General features: G+C 43.4%; 1 protein-coding gene across 1 annotated transcript in view; it reads right to left on the bottom strand.

Moving 5' to 3' along the window:
• Positions 1-22,198, bottom strand: part of mllt10 (MLLT10 histone lysine methyltransferase DOT1L cofactor) — a 45,746-nt gene that overhangs the window by 18,422 nt on the left and 5,126 nt on the right. The window contains 8 exon segments of the mRNA XM_080515448.1: positions 1,569-2,084; positions 3,239-3,457; positions 4,256-4,598; positions 4,888-4,986; positions 15,152-15,245; positions 15,616-15,719; positions 15,811-15,920; positions 18,199-18,253. Of these exon segments, the coding sequence (XP_080371574.1) occupies positions 1,569-2,084; positions 3,239-3,457; positions 4,256-4,598; positions 4,888-4,986; positions 15,152-15,245; positions 15,616-15,719; positions 15,811-15,920; positions 18,199-18,253 (1,540 nt within the window).

Genomic DNA, 22,198 nt, shown 5'->3' with positions numbered 1-22,198 from the left:
CACACACACACCCACACACACACCACGATGCTCAGCCAGTCCGTCCGGCCCATCGGTGACCCCCACCGCCATCAAACATTAACCTAGCCAAAATCTAACCCTCTGCCCCCCCCCACCACCACCACCACCACACCCTCCTACCAACACATATCTATCACGCTAACTGTCTATCCATCAGCGTGGCGGAGACAGCGTGCAGGACGGAAAGGGGGGGTAGATAAACGACAAGATCCTCCCCATTACTGCCCTGCATTAACCCCGAGCTAAATATTTACAGTGCCAAGTAGACTTGTCTTTTACGTACACACACACACGCGCAGGGACACACACATTTGATACTCCCCGTCCGCCCCTATCTTCTTTTACCAGCTGTTGTCAGAAATGCCACTACTGCTTCTTCAAGGAAAGACACACACACACACACACACACTAAAATACAAAATATCGCCAAAACACACCTTAGTAATAACTACATATGATCTCCCCCCCCCCCACACACACACACACGCACACACAAACTCAAAACTACACCGCAGGTAGTTTTGACAACTCTTAGCAAAATATGATAAAAGCCATTGCTTTCTTCTGTATGCTGAAATAAAAATGATGCACATAAACACAGCATGATGAATAACAAAACACCATTCCTACATACAATAGAAATGAACAATAACCAAACCCAGCACCACAGTCTGGATCAATTCGCTGTTTCAACCTCGCTTAGACACCGAAAACCAGACGATTGCTTCAGTCCCATCAGTCAGTCGTAAAGTACTGTTGTCACATGATCTGAAAGTTCGGAATGAAACGTACAAACTACTCCACGATAATGGTGCTCATATGGATCAATGTACAACAATTAAGTGAATTCAAGAAAACGTGTAAATCCAAAACATCAACAGGTGAGTGTGAATAAGCAGGATGCAGGTAAAAGAGTGCAGCTGAGGGCGGGGGTGGGGGTGGGGGTGAGGGGGTGGGGGAAACAAAAGGGTGACGATCCTGGAAGAAAGGGGAGACACTGGATGTGTGGGCTGTACCCGAGCCATTTCCATCAGCAGAGGGGAACTCTAAAGCATAAAGACAGTTGCCAAGCAACTGAACACGATGAAAAAAAAACATACAGAGCACTTCCACCTGTGTGAGCAAATAACACATAAGACCCGCACTCTCACGTACGCACACACACAATTACAAAAGGTGTGTCAAATCCCTGCAATTTGTGATTGGTAATGTTAATACTACGCTGCTCGGGGGCTTGCCACAAACATTTTATGTTCAATTTATCAGGGTTCACTGATGAATCAAGAGTCAGGGACTGAATGTGAGAAATAAAAGCAATACCACGCTTGAGGTAGTACTATTTAACTCCTTGCGCGGTCATCATGGGGAGCCCCGTGGATCCGAACAGATCATTGGGTTGGGAATTCATGAAATGAAATCGCTTTTTTTTAATTCCAAGTGTAGCAACACAGGAGATCATTTCCCGGGAAAGCCCAGCCTATAACTCCGCCCCATTGTGGAACCCCCCCCTGTTGTTTGTTGCGTCGCGTCCGTGTTGCCCTCCTCACCTGAGCCGCCGGTCGTAGAGCCGCTGTTGCTCTGCAGACTTCCATTCCTGAGGAGTGACGGGGACTTCTGAATCCCACCGCTGACGCCCATGACCCCCAGCCCCCGTTCCCCTCCTCCTCCTCCTCCTCCTCCCACTCCGGCGCCTAATCCACTGCTGGACACCAGGCCCGGCCGACCCGAGAGCGCGGCGGCGGGAGCGGCGGAAGGGGAGGCCGTGGCCGAGGCGGAGGAGGAAGAGGCGGTGTTGGTCGTGGAGGCGGCGGGGAGCGTCAGGGAGGCCACCGGCTCGGGGGGCTTCACGTCCGTGGTGAAGCAAGGTCCGAATCGGTTGCGCCAGTTGCCCTTCTTTTTCTTCTTCACCCCGTCCTCCCCTCCTCCTGCCGCCGCCGCCGCCGCCACGCCGATGCCCAGACCCGTGCTGGAGGGCTGCGGCCGTTTGTAGCCGGTGGAACCGACGAGGCCGGGCGTCTCGGTCGCCGCGTGACTGTGGGAGTTCTCATACAGCTTTCCGCCCACTGCGCCAACAGGAAGAGAAGAAACACAAGTTCAAAGAGAAAGTTTGTTTTCTTGTGAGCAGAAGGTTGAAAACAAAACAAAAAAACACTCATCAAAACCAAAAAGGATTAGTTGCAAGTATTCTTGTTAAACCCAACCGATTATAATTTCCTTTATTTTATATTTAAAATGTTGAATACGGCTACAATACTTCACCTGATGTTATTACATACTGACGTAAATAGTTACTAAGAAGATTTTTTTTTTTTTTTTAATAGGATTTTCCACAGAGGGCAAATAAAAAGTGGGTCATAATTACGCTGTGGTTATTAACAATAGATATAAAGCATTCAATGTGTCTATTAAAAAGAATAAACTGATTGGATACAGAATTGAAGATCAAATCAAACAGAAGTATTAACAGTGACGTGTGACAATAAAGTAGGACAGTATATTAGAATGAGCAAATTAAAGTCAAGTATGATTGAAATTACCTACTTCGAAATAAATGACAAAATAACTCAATTACAATGAGTATTTGTAATATGTTAGTCTGGTTCGTTATTCAAAAAAAATTATTGTAATAGAGTCAAATGTATCAGCATCATTCAACTACATAAACAGTGTACATGTAGTTCCTCTCAACTAAATACAATATGCAACGCGAGATTACACTCAGTCTGAAACAAGGGACTTTATTTTTGCAACTCATAAAAGGTTGCCGCAAACATGTTTGACCGCTTTGTAAAGGAAGATTACTCCTTTAACAGCAGCTTTCCCTCTGCGTGTGCCGCATGCCAGCAGCCATTTTGGATCGGCCTTTCTCAAGACTCTCGTAAAAAAAAGTAAATGCAAAACCACACTTGAGATTTAGTCTTTACAAACCAAGGAAAACCCTCTGAACTTCTGTCTACGCCTTTATTTTCAGTGACTAAATACAAGCCTGTGCTGCGCGGCTTGCAACCGTGGTCACATGTAGTGGCATTCAGGGAAAAATATTGGTTTTAATGATTGGACAGTTTTCCAAAACCTGGTCAACAAACATGATTTTAATAGGTAATACGCCTAAAGGTTAATGTATAAGGTTAATAAATTAATTGCTTGTTTATTTTTTTTCCTAAGAATTGACTGCTGTGATGCTATAACCACGGAATAAAAGCACAAAGTATAGCACCTGCGGACGCTGTCGTAGCCGACATAAGGGAACCAAAGAGAGTGGTGGTGCCCTCGGAGGCACCGCCCTCGGAGCTCGGCTTCACGAGGCAGCTGCTGAAAGACGGAGGGGAGGAGAAGGTAGTTCCACCCCCGGGACGCAACGAGGAGTCGGAGAAGCTTAAAAAGTCTGACGAGGATGGGACAGAGGGCGTCTTGCTGGCACTGGTCAACAAGAGGCCTGGGGGGGGGGGGATGAAGGACAGACAGACGAGAAAGAAAAGGAGTGGAGATAGCGTTGATGAGGGAGAGACATGGAAAGAGAAAAGAAATTAACATACGCAGAACAGACATAACGGTTGTTAACAGTTTCCATACTCGTCTGTGCTGTTATCGTCGGAGCGGCAGAAACAAGATAGCCACAATAAGCTTTTTTTTAATCGGCCCTGGCCGCTCGCTATCTGCTCTCCGGTCGGCCCTCCCTCATCGCGTCGTCCTCCAGTGTATCGAGAGGAAGTACCTTGAAAACACTCCGAGATACGCACCATTTCCACACAAACAACCGCAAACCTGACAAGAGCTTCAAGGTAAAATGTACAAGATACACAAGCTCTTTGAGAGAACACTGTCTCCATTCAGGTCATGACCCCCCCCCCGCGCCCCCCAACATGCCCCTTCCACCTGCGCTTGTGTGTGCTGGTCTTTTCCCAGACAAGGTTCCAGATTACAGGAGCCACGGGGCAGTCGAGACGAAACACTCTTATCACGGCCGCACATAGAAAGTCTGCAGTCTGCGCTCGATCTGGTCGATGACGCAGCACATGCACATATGCGCGCACACACACACACACACACACACACACACACACACACACACACACAAATCTCATGCTTATTTGGGTTTTATTAACACAGAGCGGTGACACTGATGGTTTGTCACTGCCTTCCCATTTTTTTTTTTTCTCCCCTAACCGCGGGGTTGATTCCTGGTTGTGTGGAGAAATTAGCATACAGGCCCATTTGCAGCCATCTTATTCACCTTGATGGAAAGGCCCGGTGGAAGCAGAGACAGATGTAGAGGAGGTTGCCATGGTGACCACGGCAGAGGGGAGGGGTTTCCCTGAGGAGGTGAGAGACTTTCGGCCGCCCCTCTGTCCCACCACGTGGCCGCCGCCGCCGCCGCTGTTCTTCTTGTTCTTCACCTCGGACGCCGCCTTCGACGCCTCGACCGCCAGGGCGTCCTTGGGGCCGCCGCCGGAGTGGGACGACGACACTTCCTGAAAGTTGGCGGTGGTGAAACGAGCCGCGCTGTCCTCCAGTCGCTTCTGCGAGGACGCCGGCAGAGAGGCGACGCCTCCCCCTGAGTTACCAGTGTTGTAGGTCTGGAAGGAGAATATTTTTGAGAGAAAAAAAGAAACAAAAGAAAAACAAGGACAAGGACAAGCAATGAAAAAAAAAAGAAAAGATTGAGAGAAAAGGGAGGACAGGAACCATGAGAAGAAAATTATCAAGACAAATGCAGAGGAGCCGGCGGGAGGAGAGGATGTGTGAGGGATGCAGGGAGATCAACGATAAATCAAACTAACATTACTTATCCGGCCACTCCTGATGTAATGATTAACGCGTTCAACTGTGATGAAGCAAAACAAAGACGAGAGGAGGGCTTCTCACCTTGTCTGGGACCAGGATGTTGGGAAGGACGAGGGAGGGCGACATGTCCATAGAGCTTTTTTTGTGTTTGGGTTTGTGCCTGTCTCGCTCCTTGTGTTTCTAAACATGAATAGTTTTTGGGGAAAAAAAAAAAAAAAGGAAAGGGAAAACCGAGTGAAGACAAGGAAGATATAAGGACACAAAATGTTTTTTTGGGGGGGGGGTTTGTGTTTATAAAGACATGTGGGGTGTAGAAAGCATGTGGAAAATATTGAAACCGAGACGGGGAAAACCGTGCGCGAGCATTCTCGGGAAGAAATAAAAGAAAACTAAGGTACAAGTTATTAGGATATAAACACAGAAGATGAGGAGAGAGTGTGTGTGTCTGGGTGAGAGAACGTGAGAGAGAGAGGAAGGAAAAAGCACTCCATTTCAAAGGCTCAATCTGAGATGAAAGCCTGGAGATCCACAAAAAACAAAGGGAGATGGAGGACGGATAAAAAGGGGCAAGAGGGAACAGGAATTTAGCATGCTGCGGTGCCGAGCAGAGTGCATCTAAGTGCCGTCTGCTGAAGAGAGCAAGGTCTCGTCATTTCATCCAATCATATCCTTTTTCTTGGACCATCACAGCTCAATTTACACCCTTGCCAACACACACACACACACACACACACACGCTGCCACCCTCCTTTCGCATCCCCCGGGGGTAGCGAAAAGGGTGCCAGCACATTTACACCTCACGCACGCGCCCCGCACCTTGACACCTTCCTGCTTGTGGCGCGTATGCACACGGGAACACGAAAACACACACACACACACACACACACACACACACACACACACACACACACACACACACACACACACACACACACACACACACACACACACACTCTTAAGAGACAGGCAGTGAAAATATGCAGCGATGCTCAGAGACGACATGGGACTCAACATGCCTATGATGCTCAGCGTCATGACAACTCTGAGACATCAGAACCCCCACCCCCCCCTCCCCATCCGCCCCCTGTTTCCTTCCGGGGTTCCGTTGGGGACCCATTGCTTGTGACAGTTTCGCCAGACTTCCTTAAACGAGTGGCGGTTAACAGACCTCACCAGCACCGCCGTCACCTCCCTGCTCGTTCCGGCTCCACACGTTCTGAGGACGCGCTCAACTTTTTAAAAATAATAGTATTGATGTTATTGCTGAACTTGTCATAAAGTTTCAGCGACGAAGGAAAAACGTGAGCTGTGAGAACCTCAGCTCAGCTCTTTACTGATGATTTTGTTAATTACATGGGCGAAAAAAAGTTGCAGAGTTTAAAGCGTTTTGTCAAATTGTCTTTCTTTCAAGGAGATTTTGCAACACCGAGCCTTTCGTCATGACGTTTTATATCTGGGCTCCCGACGTAGCTGGCAGTACGCTAACAAAAGGGGGGGGGAAAAAGTCTGGCATCAATGTCATGTAGACGCAGATTAGATTTTATTTACAGTATTTATCAGTTCAGGGGTTTACAAACTTTTTTTTTCTTCTTTTTTTTAAATCCTAAAAAAACAAACTAGACTGAAATAAGACATGACTACATTAACTACTGAGAGACATTTTTTTTTTTAAACGTTTTAATTAGTTTAATATTGAAAACCAATTCACAACATTGGTAGGAATGTTACTCTATCACCTATGGATCGTAATAGTTTAGGAAACACGTGTGTAGAGCAAGACCTCGCAATCTTAACCACAAGAGCCGCTCTCATTTCCCCTCAGACATTATGACACTCCAAACAAACCTATGATCTGAAACAAAGACAAAAGATAGAAATTCCTATATACTTTTACAATATGTAGTCAAACTTTGGTTAACGTTGGAGCTGGAGAAAAACAAATATGTTTAGTTTTTAAACACTGCAATTCTTTTATTTGTTTAACACTTTCTCGCTGCAATAATTTATTCAGTCCCTTTAATAGGAAGATATTTTTCTTTAATTGAACCATGGTTAGTTTAGCAAAGGTCGCTCATATTCTGAAAGACAGAAAAGCCTGCAACCAAGTTGGATGAAGTGGCATAAAAAAGACATGGATATATTGAATTATTTAATTTAAGCACTACATTTTGTCCCTCTAAGAGCAAGATGAAAGTTCCCAGTGAAAGATCGTTTGAGTGCAACAAAATTAAAGCAACTTATTTACATGTAATTTGGTGAAAGCAACAGGGGGCCACAATAAAGAGCTTGAGGAGCCGCATGCAGCTTACAGAGCTGCCCGAGTCCAGCTCACATTGAAACCTTTCAGGAGGTTTATTAATAGCGAACAAACAACAAATTGAGGTGTTGCCATCAACAAATCAACGTCAAAACACCTGAAGCAAGAGTCGCCCAAACCCTATTGTATCCATTGATTTTTTTTATTTCTTTTTTTTATTTTATTTAAATGACAGCTATTATGAGAAAAACTAGATTTCTTTCTAATACCCCAATGTCTTTGTTGATGTATACCAAATCTAATTTATGTCAATCTTTTACATCTCCATGTTTTTGGGGGGAAATAAAGAAAGGCGGAACATTCTGAGCAGAAGACAGGTAACCACAACTAACTGTTTGAAAAGACTAATCCAGCCAACAGTTCCTCTATTTGGCAAATTGATTAATTCTACAATTATATGCAATTACATTTAATTTTATTGCAGTTTAAAATATTGACTGGCACATTAGAAAATAAGGACACAAGTTACTGCTTCTTCTGAATCTATATGACCAGATATTTCTATTTCTATTAGAAATTGCCATTTTATACATTCTTGCCTTTTTGTGTGTGTGTGTGTGTGTGTGTGTGTGTGAAAGTTAGCCAGAGACTGCAGCGCAGTCCTTTTTCCTGTGTTTGACGTCGCTGTCGACGCCACCCGATGAACCAGTGTCGTTCTTAATGTGAGAATTGTGGGACACAATAAATAAAAGTGGAGCGAAAACAATTTAGAGAAACGGTATATAAATTAGGAAGGCGTTGTGGGAAATATGTAGCTTTGAGACAATTTCGGGAGTTCCTACCTACTTTAGCGAAAGCGATTTTGCCGAGTAAGCAAATTAGGTTAACAGCTTCCTCTTCAGCAGCAGTGAGTTATGATAGTGGAGAGAGGGAGAGTGACGAAGAGGTAAATTCTTTGGGATTCCCTTGTTGTTTTTCATTAACATTCCTGAGGAAGGTGCTGATGGACAGAAGCCGAGCCGAGAGGGTCGGATAGCGCGCGAACACACACACACCACACACACACGGTGAGAGAGAGAGAGAGAGAGAGAGAGAGAGAGCAATGGGCGTGGGAAACAAAACACACACACAATGTAACCCTGACACACTCTTATCAATCAGGTCAATTGATTATACAGGCAGGGGACAAAGCCTTTCAGCATGTCCCCTGCTCTCGCCCTCTCCCTCTCTGCTGCTGACCATTAGCGGCCCGATCATTTGACATGTCCGAGTGGCCTTTGAGACTGTGTGGGGTAAATATGAGCGGTGGTCGGCAATGATGACTGCGTCTATTTATCAACAAACCCGCGAACAATGAGCAATTCAACAAACGGGCTGAAATCCTCTCCGTCTATGTCGAACGCTGAATGTGGGCCTCTGAAGAGGGAACGGACATATAACCCCCCCCCCATCACCGACCTCGAAGTATCTCTATTTGTAATCCTTTACATGCACATATAAGCCCACAAAAAGATACATTCATTTACAAACAATGGTGTTAGGATGTAGGAAAATATAAGCACCGTTGTAATATTTTCATCCAATTAAATCTGCGAGGAAAACACACGCTTGTGTTTAACGTTTCTTTACTGCCATGTGGCATTAACAAATAAAGGACCTCATTTATAATCTATACTTAGTAGCCTGGCTTTCATTTACTATTAATAGTTCTTTATAAAAAAAAAAAAAAACATGCACTCCTGCCTAATAAAGGGTTAAAGATTTGCTTCCAGCTGTGGGTTAATTCATTGACTAAATTGAGGAGCAAGCTATTTTAAGAACAGAGCAGATCAGGAGAACAATTATTCTCCAACTTCTTATAATTATTCAAAGCTATTCGTTCAGTTTTCCTACGTTAAAATAAAACTTTTGAATTGTTGCAATTGTGTGTATCGACATGATTCTGAACGACTAAATGCACCAAAAACAGAAAGATTTTGGATGATTACAAAGAGAAAATGGAATTGTGTGGGTTTTTTTTTAAATCAATACTGGCATTGACATTTCATTACATTATTAAAAATGCAATGTTCTTGGAGAAACACAGAAATTTTGTCTCAAATCCACAGTATTTTTGTGCATTCTCCCCCAGAAAAAATTAGTAATTTTTTTTTGTAAACTTCATGTTTTATTGAACAGACAATATAAAATAATTTTTTTTTTAGAAGTATATCATACAAAAAAGTATATTTAATACACTGAAGCCGTAAATTAACTGGATTTTAAAGCACTATATAAATATTAGTTATGTATTTGACCCATTGAATCACTGTGATGCAGTTAACACCCTACAAAAGAATAGGATTAGGCACCTTTTTTTTCTTTTTCTTTTTTTAAACCACCGCCCATTATCGAGATATTACATTCAATTAAAATGTTATTTATCACGTAAAATGTAAAGACAAATGTTGTCTGTTAATGACCTGATACGGCACATATTCTAAATGCCCCACAATTCAACACAATAGCCTCAGGAGGACGACAAGTGGGGGTTGCAGACGGGAGCGGGGGGGGGGGGTGCGGAGGAAGAGGGAAGACCGGCAGAAAGGGAGGAACAGGAAGTAAAGGGGAAAATAATCCGGCTTGGCCTGGCAGGAATTCCCCTGTGCCGTTTCCTGCAGGATTCCTGACCAACCATTTGTGTGTGTGTGTGTGTGTGTGTGTGTGTGTGTGTGTGTGTGTGTGTGTGTGTGTGTGTGTGTGTGTGTGTGTGTGTGTGTGTGTGTGTGTGTGTGTGTGTGTGTGTGTGTGTGTGTGTGTGTGTGTGTGTGTGTGTGTGTGTGTGTGTGTGTGTGTGTGTGTGTGTGTGTGTGTGTGTGTGTGTGTGTGTGTGTGTTTTCTCCTGCAGCTCTTCTCTAAGCGGCCGGTGTGTGGGGGATATTTAAGTCCCTGCTGTAGGTTGACTGCAGGGTCTAGCAGGAGGTTGGTATAGATGTGAGCCTCCAAACCACATAACAAATGCATGCGCTTGCACACACACACACTCACCCAAACCCACACACACACAACTGAGCAAACTGATCTCTGACCCAGGAATGGGGATGGAGTGTGTGTACGTGCAAGACGAGGGGGGGGGTACTCTAATGCTAATCAGGCAGCATCAACAAAAGCAGGGCAGTGACACACACACACGCACACACGCACACACGCACACACACACACGCACACACACACACACACACAATCAATTGAGCTATTACTGACTGCTTTGCAGACAAATCAAGGAAAGAAATCTGCGAAACACACATTTCACATCATTCCAGCAAAAGACGCAGTGAAAACTGAAAGAAGAGGGAACTAAAAGCATTTTAGGCACATTACAAAAACACCTCCACCAAGCTGCCTGCATAAACACCTTTTAAAAAAAAATAATAAACAGCATCTCATTAGAATATGAGCATTTCAATATGTGTCAGTGATATAATTACTTTTTTTTTTGCCATTCAGTTGACAAAAAGAGGCTTAATGTGGAAACCGAATTCCTCGGATTTTAGCATGTCAAGGTGAAACATCGGGGCCGAGACGCGCTTTCAACATGCATCCATCTATTTTATGCAGCCTTAAAATAAGGAACCTGCAGTGACATGAGACGCATGACATGTCAACATATTTTCCCGAATGTCAATTCAAAGACGTGCTTCTCGCCATTTTCATGACATTAGTAGAAATAAACTCTTTATTTGGATATCTTGATATTTTCCCCTTTTTCACAAAAACTAGTTCAACGCTGTGGGTTTGAAAACACACTGATAGTTAAGGTGAATCCTGGGCTGCACAATGTTTCAGTCTCGGTTTTTGGCCATTGTGAACTGACCACAATGAGACCGTTGGCTGGGGATTATTAAACGGATCAATGGCGTGGAGGAACTTACTTTACTTTAGAGAAAGAAGAAATCAATGCAACATGGACTTAATGAGTAACTTTCATTAAATAGAAATGTGGGCCTTGTTCTGTTTTCATTCATTTGCCTTCCCCCCCCCCCCATTCTTTTTGAATAACTGGTGTATCCTCTGCATTATTAAAAAACATTCTGCACCACCTTACATCTCAATGACTCGCCGATCATTGTTTAGACTGAATTCCTACATCAGGTTACTTGGAGATTTAAATGTTTGGCATACCGTTTTGCTTGTCCTACTCTTTCTTTGTGTGTCTATTGTACATGTGATGCTAAATATCTGAGAATAAAAGACAGAATATTAGTGAGTTGTTTGTTTTTTTCTTTTTTTTAACTTTTCTGGATATTCTGTCTTTTATTCTTTTTGTTGCAGTGTTAATCATAATAAACAGACCATGTGAAAATCACCCGTGATGAAAAAACACCAACCAGCCCAAATATTATGTGACATAATTAAGGGGGGGGGGGGGGGGGGGGGGGAGGCACTTTTTCTCATTACAACCAACAGAGTGAGGATGGATGCATTTTCAAAGTGCCATCCAAACGGGACACACCATTGGAAAGTGTTTGGTGGGAGAATCAATGGCAGTGAACAGAAAGACTCTCAGTTCTCTAAACAGCTCAACTGTAAAGGGACGGACGTATTTGGGGGGGGGGGCATTAGACACGAGCCGAGAAGCATCCAATCCCGATTCATATTTAGCTATAAATCCAAGGTTAGCTTGTCTCGCTCTGTCATGTGCTGGGGGAAAAAAAAAAAAAACGGAAAAGTGGAACTGATGAGTCGGCATATCCTGTAAATCCTGATTTCACACAGCCCATGATTACATGCTCGGCTAACAGCCATGACTTATTAACTCACACGGATCGCATATTCATTCAGGTCTGTGATCAGCTGGTGGTCACAGGTGGACGACCGTCGCCACAACGTACGATTGCAGCGCTGATCTGGACATCCTATTGAGAGCTTTTCCCAAACTTGTTGAGAATTAATTACTCTGCGATAAAGAGAAGAATATCTATGCTTTTAACCTCCACTTTAGAACAGCATTGACAACAACAAAAAAAGATTAAATATGAATTTTGAGGACATCAGCCCACATGTCTAGATATTTCTGTTTTCCTCTAAGCGTCACTCTGCAATACCATCTATAATCCACACACCCCATTTTTTGGCGACTTTCTTTGGTTCGTCAAATAAAAGATCTTGAGGCTGGACAACATAACGTCCTGCTGTCTTTGTCTTTCTCGTTCTGGAGGCGTCCGTCCCTTCACAGTGTGAGCGTGGAACAGTGAGAGGGTATGTTTCTGGTGGAGTCGCGGTCGTGGGTGGAAGGCAATAGAGAGGACAAGATCTGAGGACTGTCTTACCTTCATGTCCTTGTCTGTGGTTCTATCCATACACTGAGAGGAAGAGTCACTTAAGCTTTGAGTTCTACTACCACGGCCCCTGCTCCTTCGCTAAAAAAGGTAAAGAGGAACTCCAGGTTACTGGATAAAGTCCACAATTCTTTTTCTTTCTTATTTAAAGCTAAAAGTAGACAAAGAGAGTCTATTAAAAAAAAATTTAAATAAAGAAACTTAAGCTGGAAAACAAAAAAAATTAACTGAGAATAACTCAAAATTTTCAAAACAATTAAAAAAATAAATAAAACATTCATGAGCATTTGTTAAAATGAAAACACAGAAAAGATGGTGTAAACAAGAATAAACCAGAGTGGCAAAAGGTAATTTATGAAAATGAGAACCACTTTCAAACTCAAATTCCTATTTCACTGTCAATCTACTGTACAAAACTACTTAAACCATTTAAAAAAAAAAAGAGTCATTTTCCTCAGCTGGCACACCAACACTGCTAATAACACAGGATTTAAACACAAACTCAGCACACCAGGTTTGTCTTGAAAAGCAAAGATCCATGACCTGAGGTCGCATTTCTTTTGGTGCTCAATTTTAATCTAACACAGCGAGCCTCCATGGAGCACCGTAGGATACATTCATCACGCGAGAAACCTCTAAATAGTCTCAATCTGGATCTGCACACAATCCAGCTTAACCTTGTGACCCGAGAAAAACTGACAGGTTGAAGCTCCGAAAACATTTTACAGCCCAGTTAGAATTCCAGAAATCCATCTCGAGTGTAGTTTACAAAGTAAAAACGCAACCAACAAAAATCTAATCCAGACATTTACATTACCGAGAAATAAAATGACACAAATCCACCTCTATCAAAAAAGAAAAGAAAAAGAAATCACTGTCGTCGTGACTAAAGGAGGATAATATAAGTTCAAAATTACATTTGGCTACTTAGTCCGGCCAAATATCACATGTCGCTAACATGGTGTGAACATTCATCAAGTGACATTTCACGAAGCCCATTCAGTGAACAACATGGCTTTCTTCACCATCGATTCCCTCTCGTACACTCCTGTCATCCATACAGTCCCTGGCTAATGACATTATGCCCCAGCATCCAAAGCAATTCATACGCGGTCAATGTAATCAATGGAGCAGCGTGAGTTTTTCCATCAGCGTTTGTTAACGTCGCAAAATGTCATGTGTGTCTGTGTGCCGCCAACATAAAGCCCGTTGCTGTCATGCCACAATTGCAGAATAGTCCGGCCGTGTTCTTTCATCGGCTCTCCTCCCTGCAGCTGATGCGGTGTTGAACGCAGACGTGCTGCATGTGCCCCGGAGTTAACCGAGAGCATCGCGACAGGTGATCGCTTCAGTCAAAGTCTGGATTTAAAGCACATCTCTTCCGTGAACCCGGCTGTTACATATAATTTTTTTTTTCTGCATCTGCATACGGGTTATAATAGCATTCTTCAATAAATCTTTTATTTGTGTCGGTTTGAATTCAAAAGCACAAAGTGAAGCTGTTCACACAAGAATTATCTAGGAGAAACAGCCCAGTTTTATTCATTACAGCAAAGTTACATACGGATGGAACGATTTTCTGTATGAAACAAGCACATGGGCTTGAAGTGCATTTACTTTGCACTGCAATTGATGGTGCAGTAAATGTCACATTTTGTGGAAAAGGCCGTTTTAAATTCAAATGAGTGAGCAGCACAAACAGGACACTGCGCTTCACTGACGGTACTGGAGTACATGCGCAGAAAACTACTGAAAATTACACCGCCGTGACCATGTGCCAGAACGAGGCATTTCAAAGAGAAGGGGGCATCTTGAAAACGTTCCTCTCAGAAACCTGTCGTCCAACTCAAAACACTGTTGTCACACAAACAGGGAAAAAAAAAAAAAAACACAAGGGGAGTGTAGTTTTCACTTGATGTTGTGTAAAAAAAAAGAGTGAGGTTGTCCTGTTTGATTCTGCAGGGAAATACAGACTCAAACATCCTCGTCCAGCTCCTCCAAACGCTGCCCAATGTGACCAGTGTAAAACTGAAAGATGACAGGATGGAGGGGGCGGTGCTAAAGAGAAGTTGGGGATGAGCATGAAATGATCATGGCAGAGGGAAGAGAATAGATGGACAGGGGTGTGTGTAGTGGTGGAAGAGTAGCGAGGGGTGTGGGAATGGATTCACTGATCCCGTGATGAGACAGACAGAGAGACAGACACAGAGACAGAGAGAGACAGAGACAGAGACAGAGACAGAGACAGAGAGACAGAGAGACAGAGAGACAGAGAGACAGAGAGACAGAGACAGAGACAGAGAGAGAGAGAGAGAGAGAGAGAGAGTCCAAGTAGAAAGACTTGAATGTGGAATGTGAAGATACGAGGGGGTGAACAGAAACATGAAGAAATGGCAGGTCACTTCTCAGAGAGCAGTGTGTGTGTGTGTGTGTGTGTGCGCGTAAGTGTGTGTGTGTCATCTACAAAGTTAGTCCAGCTTGGTAGTGGAACGAAAGAAACAAAACAACTTCTTATCAAACTTGTTAACGAACAACTTTTAAATCTATGAATGCAGTCAGGTTGGTTACACGATCACATGAAACACAATTAGTCATGTTAGACATTAGGAGATCTAAATTGTACCCACATTTCCATAAACAGGTTAAAAACACATCCTTACGTTTATTAGGTTGAGTAGAAAAGTACAGATTGCCCACGAGGCGACGGCTTCGAGTACTGAAGAGTTACGCTGTGTTAAATGATAGGACAGAAATGTGAGGGGACACTTACCAATTTGCTGTGATGGTATTTGCAATATCCACAATATTTGACATTGTCTGCATCTGATCCTTGTTCCTCACATAACAGCCCTGCAAACTGGGCACTGTGGTGGAGGGGGGTGAAAAAAAAAAATGTAATGAAGAAATGCGACTTGTACACGGGAGGAATTGTAAGCGGCGGAGACATTGTGGTTTTCCTGCTGTGTGTTATTGTCAGTTGTCAAACCTCGGCGTATTAAGTAGAACAAAACCAGCAGTTACGTGTGGATAATGGTCTCTTGTTGGCTATAATATTGCATAAAAATTGCAGTTGAGGCTTTATATTGCAGGAATCCATGACAATCTCAAGATATATCGGATTGGCTTCGCTCGACAGTGTATCCGGACCCAGAAGTCGGGAAATCCGAGTGAAGATCGGGTGACACAAAGTCAGTCTTTGTCAAATGAGGTTAATGTAACGTGAACTTGTCTCACCATGTTACGTGAAATGCCTGTCTGCAGCCATGCTTGTTGCAGGTCATACAGGCTCCAGTGGCTGCTTTACTCTCTCTGCCCTGGTCCTCGCAGATATAGCATGTCTAGAAACAAGACACACACACACAGTTAAACGAGTCCATCCCAGTTCAGGAACACGTCTCGCGCCCAACACGCCGGGAATGATTTTGTTACCTTGTTATAGCGGTCATGCGGCACAGACTGGAGGACTATTGGCTCCATAGTTGAGACATTAGCAAACTCTACCTCAGGTATGTAAAGGGCACAAACCACATGGGCCCAGCCTGCAAAGACGCACAAAGACGAACTATCAGTCAGGTTTGTGGTAACATTTCACAGCGTACACACAGAAATGTTAACCACCTGTTAAAAGTCCCGGAGAAGAAAAAAAAAGCAATAAAATGTGTGCTGAATTGAAGCATGTCAACCACTCGCTGATTTGTTCCTCGCAAATGTTATCGTGCCGAAAATCTTTGAGAGGTTTAAGACGGATAAAATGAAATCCTGAGGTACTTTTTTTTTTGTGCACGGGGTTGGGGGTGGGGGGGAGCTACTCGCGAAACAAGATTTAAATCGAACATGGTGCAGATGCTCAACGTTAATACTGCGCTCCGAATGGATGCGTGGTTTTTCTTCATCAGCTTCCGAGATTTAAACTGATATTAATGCAGTAAAAGTGGGAGAGAAAAAAAAGGCCACCCAAAAGTAACTTTTGTGTCGTGAATATTGTCAGAGTGAGGAAAGTAGGCCAAAGCTAATAATAGGACTCATCTATTTTTAGGTTTTTTTTGGGGTCAGATTACAGATGTGGTTACATTTACATATCAAAAAAATACAAAAACACACCAAAACAGCAAGTTGTGAAATGTTGAATCTCCAACACTTTTAATTTGCAAACGGGTGTACTTAAGAAGCGCTTTACTGCTTCCCAGCACTTCACACACAGCTGCCTGTCAGCGAAGAAAAACCGGGGGCAGTGGAATGACAGCAGGCCATGGTGGACTGGCAGCAGAATTGACGACGGGCTGAGGAGGAGCAGGAGGAGGTGAACGGGAGGTCAAATGGAGGTGGGAGTCTCCCGCCACACTGGAGGTGTCTGTCCCCCCCCCCAGAGTGGAAACAAAAACAGGCTTAAACTTACAGTTGAACCCCTGACCTGCCTTTGACCTGGCGAGCGGGACAGGGGGAGGAGGAGGGCAGAGGGCGGGGCGGAGGGGAGGGAGCGGGGTGTAAAACGGGGGGCATGTTGTTGTTTTGAAGTCCCTCCAAGAATCTGGAAGAGGCCTATAAAACAGGACTATAAAAGTGGCACAACGTTCCTCCTCAAACAGAGCATTCACACTTTTACCCCCCCCCCCCCCCCCCCCCCCCCAAAAAAAAGCCATCGTTCTGCTGACGTCCCTCTCTGCAAAAGGTTATCAGAATCTCAAATGTTAAGATACAACTTAAGATTTGGTTGATGTCTTATGAAGCGAAGGCCTGTGGGCTGTTTATAGTGACCGATTAGTTAAATCGTGACACGACAGGTGAAATAACTAACTCGTACTCAATGTTGTCCTTGCGCTCATTTAAAATCGTCGTCGCGTCGCCATACGAGTATTTCTTCTTAATGACTTTTGATGACGTAAAAAATCTTTTAGTATGCAGATTTCCTGGACGTGCGCTGCAATTTTTCAACTTAAGCTGTGATGGTGGACAAAGAGGTCTGGGCAGTCAGATGTAGACTTTATTTCTACATGTCCATGGCTCTTCTTTATTCTCGGCCGGCAATTTGTTAAAATGCTGGATCAAATACCCATTTCAGACAGTTCCCTTTGGTCCCCTTTATTACTGTCCCACCTGAAATAACAGCAAGTACCACACAGATCAACAAGTGAAGAGGAACTGACAAGAAGAGGAGAAGCGGAGTCTGGGAAAAGAGATGGTGACAGAGAAATGGGAGGAAAGAGAGGAGAGAGAGAGAGGAAGAGAGAGCGAGAGAGAGAGAGAGAGAGGGGTCATGGGAAGGGTAAAATAAAAGAGAAAGTAGTAAAACGGTGTGTGTTAGTGTTGTCCTGATGCCTCCCTGCAGGCCTGGACACAATCCCACAGCTGTGCCTCTCCCTGGCCGACTAAAACACACACACACACACACACACACACACACACACACACACACACACACACACACACACACACACACACACACACACACACACACACACACACACACACAGAATATTTACAGTCTCCACCAAGCTGACCTCCAAATGAACCCAAAGAGGAGACTCCTCACAGGCCATGCACTATACCCATCCTGGCCCGCCCCCTCATAAACATACACACACACTCATAAAACAGACTGGCAAGGACGGTACAGAGAGGCAGCACACACAACAAACAGCAACATAACTCTCCCAGCACGCTCACACCCCTTAAACTTGCTGGTGACACGCAATTAATGACAAAATACACAAGAGGCGAACCACAGATGTGTGTGTGTGTGTGTGTGTGTGTGTGTGTGTGTGTGTGTGTGTGTGTGTGTGTGTGTGTGTGTGTGTGTGTGTCAGAGAAGGAGTCTACCTCCGTTGTCTGTCCTCTTGAGGGCTCCATCTTTGTGGGGACAGAGCTCACATCTCTGTGGGCAAGAGAGGAAACATTGAGGTCAGGAACAACGGGTCGACCTGGCCGACGTGGAGCGTGGTAAACACGCACGTATGACAAATATGATGGAGTGTGAGACGAACTGGCCAGTCGCCCCAGACTTGGGCACACGGCCAGAAACTGTCTGGGAAAACACCCTCGCTATCTGACACCCAGGGCTGCCTCTTTCCACAATCTTATCTGTGTGTGTGTGTGTGTGTGTGTGTGTGTGTGTGTGTGTGTGTGTGTGTGTGTGTGTGTGTGTGTGTGTGTGTGTGTGTGTGTGTGTGTGTGTGTGCGTGTGTGCGTGTGTGCGTGTGTGCGTGTGTGCGTGTATCACAGGCACATGTCGAGTCCTCGGGCAATTATTTCTGGTGCTCTTGTTCTGACAACTCGGCTCATCCTCAACTCACAAACAAGCTGGCGGAGCTCTTTTTAACTTCATGTCTCACCCCTGGATCGCGGAGCGTGAAGGAAGCGGGAACCCGCTCACGCTGCCACAATCTTCACTTAAAGGGACACGTGAGCATGGGGAAATTTGGTTCAAGTTCCATTTCTGGTTAATTTCACTCAATTCTTTGGGCAGAATTCAGGCCGACAATGTTACTGTCGTGATTTACCTTCATTCCACGTTGAAATTTCGATACGAAGATGGAAGAGTCCCTCATTTTTGTTCAGACAACAGACGGATTATTATTATTTTAGAGTAGAGAAGCAGGAGTGAATTCTGCAAACGTTTAATGAATTAATGAAAAGCTTCTATCATAAACAACCGCGTATTTATTCTCTGTGCAAAAGTTGGTAACGGCCTATTACGTTTTGGCTTTTTGGTACAAAGACATTCTTCCGGCATAAAACTTCAGATATTTTCCAAAACACTCCTAATTTTCCTCCTTTTAAATAGTTGTCACATCAAGTCGGATCAGATTACAGAACGAATAAAACAGTTCATTCTGCTGGCAAAGACTAATTTGAGGGGCCAAGATAAAACAGTTTGCTATGAGAGCCCATTTCTGCCACTTAGAAAAAAATAAATAAATAAAAGAAAACTTGCACTTGAGTAAAACAAAACTCCTATGGTGAGTCAAAATTATAGAGATAGTGGGCACGGACTGAAAAGTAGCAGGTCTTTGTTGGGGTGAGCGCTGCGTTTTCCATGTAACCAGCATTTTTGATGCGCCGACCTGTAACCATGGGGATGAGCAGAGGTTTTCACTTGCAGTGCAGCCGCATCGGTTTTATCCTGTCTGGAAGTGTTTTTACGTTTCTTGCTTAAAACCCCTTTCCGGTGTGTGTTTTGCTAACTACAATCCCATGTGAATTAATAAGAAAAGCAAGTAGTTCATTTGTTGTCTGGACGCATTTAAAATAGCCCCCCGACGTACCAACAATCCGTTTCTGGGTCCAAATGAAAAGCAGAGCTGCTACGTCTGACTTTGTGCAAAAGTTTCTCATAATTATGTAGAAGTTGTCGCTTTTTATTGTAATTTCCCCCAACGACGACCAAAAAATAACAGAGAGCAAATAAGTGTATAATAATAATAATATCTAACTTACAACCGTCTCAATTCAAAGATTTTTTTTTTCTCGCAACGTGATACAACTTTCAATAAATCTAAAAAGGGGAACTGAGATTCTTGCATAACACTTTAAACAGGATTGTTCTGAAAAATGACAACTTTTCTCCAAACTAGCATTTTTTTTTTTTTGTCAATTCCAACCATTTATTCCACAAAAAAATCCTGGTATACTTTAAATTAAATTAAATTAAAGATGTGGTCTAAAGGGTCAAGTAGACAGAATATATAAATACAATACAGTGGAGTTCAACATGGCACCAAGCTAAACAATATATAATAAATATAAGACATATAGATAACATTATTAAAGAAATAGCAGTACTATTATATTAATAACAGGAATTACTTTAGCCTCTGCTTTAAGAATGACTTAATTTTAGAGATTGTTACATTTTATATCCATTGTTACAAAGTGTGCATCGGACATACGACTTGATGGCGTCTTTATATCGGACTTTTTTGAGAGTATTTCCGCCTATGTTAGGAAAATCAACAGATAAACTATATAGAAAGAAAGAAGCCATTGAGTGTATCAACGGCTCCAGCTTGTTATTACCACGTCCACACAGTCGCAGGTCTTTGTAGCACCTGAATCAACAGCCTCATTACAGTAAATTATGCCCCGACAAAACCTGGACAGCTCCTTAGAAGTCTGCCGGGGTCATATTGAGTTGAGCCTCTTGCACCGACTTTCACATAGAGGACTGTTAAGCGTCAGGATTCAGAGACGCGTGGAGAGCGGGCGAGTCCGAGTGTCCTGCAGCAGCCACTGGACACACACGGCTCCCGTTACAGTCTATTCTCGCGTCGGCAGCTTGCAAAATTTGCGGCAATTAAAAAAAAACAAAAAAACAAAACAGAGCTCATCTCTCTGGTGTATCTGTCTGCAGAACTAGTTATGAGTCTTTAAATCGACAGCGTCGTTAAAAGACGAGTTTGATCGTGTTCGACATGCCACACGCTTGTCTTTCTAAAGGATTTGAATCGGGGCCGGGGAATTTTCTGAGGAAATGTGACGGCGGTACGGCTACTTGCTTTGGAAGCCGAACGACAGGAATGACGGGAAGGACAAAAGCGCACGAGGAGGACGATCCTGCTGGTGCAGACGGTTACGTTTCACAAAGCTGCAGTTGCAAACAGGTCTGAACAAACCTGTAATTTATTTTTCTCCCATCACAGTGCCTTTGAAGCGGCAGCCCGTCCAGAGACTTTAAAATGAAACCATACACATAGTGAAGTAATCAATACAAGCAGACGTTCACGCCTCACTAATAACCTAAGCACCGACGTGGTCACTGTGTAATAAATAGTATGTTTCATTCCCTCTCGGAGGGGGGGGGGGGCAAACAAAGAATCTCAACAAAGCATCTTTCAATAAAGTCCGTTTAGATTACTGTGCCTGTCAGGGTTCATTGTGAGCAGCTACATCATGAGAAGATACATATATCCAACATATTGGCCTTTTCTGGCTGTTTTGTTGGATTTCACGGGATAATCAACATGTTAATGATTTTTCTTCTTCTTTTTTTTTTTTTAAATAAGGCAAATAAACAAAATAAAGACTATGTTGTGTTTTATTATGCTCTATAACTGATAGAATTTTGTTTATTTTATATTTGATGGAGAAGGCCATATATGTTGAGGTGGCGATTTAATAGCACAGTGAAAAGAGTCTCCTTTAGGGTATAGAACTGCAACAGACATGGGCTTCGTGAAAATTAATAAAAATCAAGGTAATCCCTTCAATAATAAATTACCTTTCCAAGTTAATGTTATCCTCATCAAAACCTCCACCGTTGCTTTAGTTCCAGTTATTGAGCACCAGAATCACCTTCAGGGTAAGTGAGTGGTCAAATTGGTTTAATAATCAACAGAAAACAAGATTTATTGGTCATTTAACATGAAACTACAGCGCTGGGATCACATTGCATTTGCTAAGGAGTTTTCTTAACACGGAAACACAGTTAAGCTGCTGCTTCACCCTTTGAGCAAACTTGGAATGAACAATATTAGAAGTGTTTTTGTGACCGTTACATTAATGTGAATTACCATATTGGGCCGAAAATATATAGCAGGCTTCTTTAATTCCTGGAAATAGGTCATGAAAAACGAGGACATCTTATATTTGTGGTCTAATATTTAGCTTCTGGTGATATACCGAGTGTAGCACAACAGCACAGGGCTTTCAGAAACAGGACAGACGCGCTAGTGTTGAATGGCGACCATGGACACTTGACTGAACGGCGCAAACGTCAGGCGCGCGCCTGACAAACCACTGTATAAAGTCAATCTGTTACAATTACTTTTATCCAAACAGGGACCTTGAAAAAGGAGGATCATCTTATATTCAGTCCTTTCCA

Source organism: Blennius ocellaris (assembly GCF_963422515.1).
Source record: "Blennius ocellaris genome assembly, chromosome: 19".
Lineage (NCBI taxonomy): Eukaryota > Metazoa > Chordata > Actinopteri > Blenniiformes > Blenniidae > Blennius > Blennius ocellaris.
This window is presented reverse-complemented; position numbering and strand designations above follow the sequence as displayed.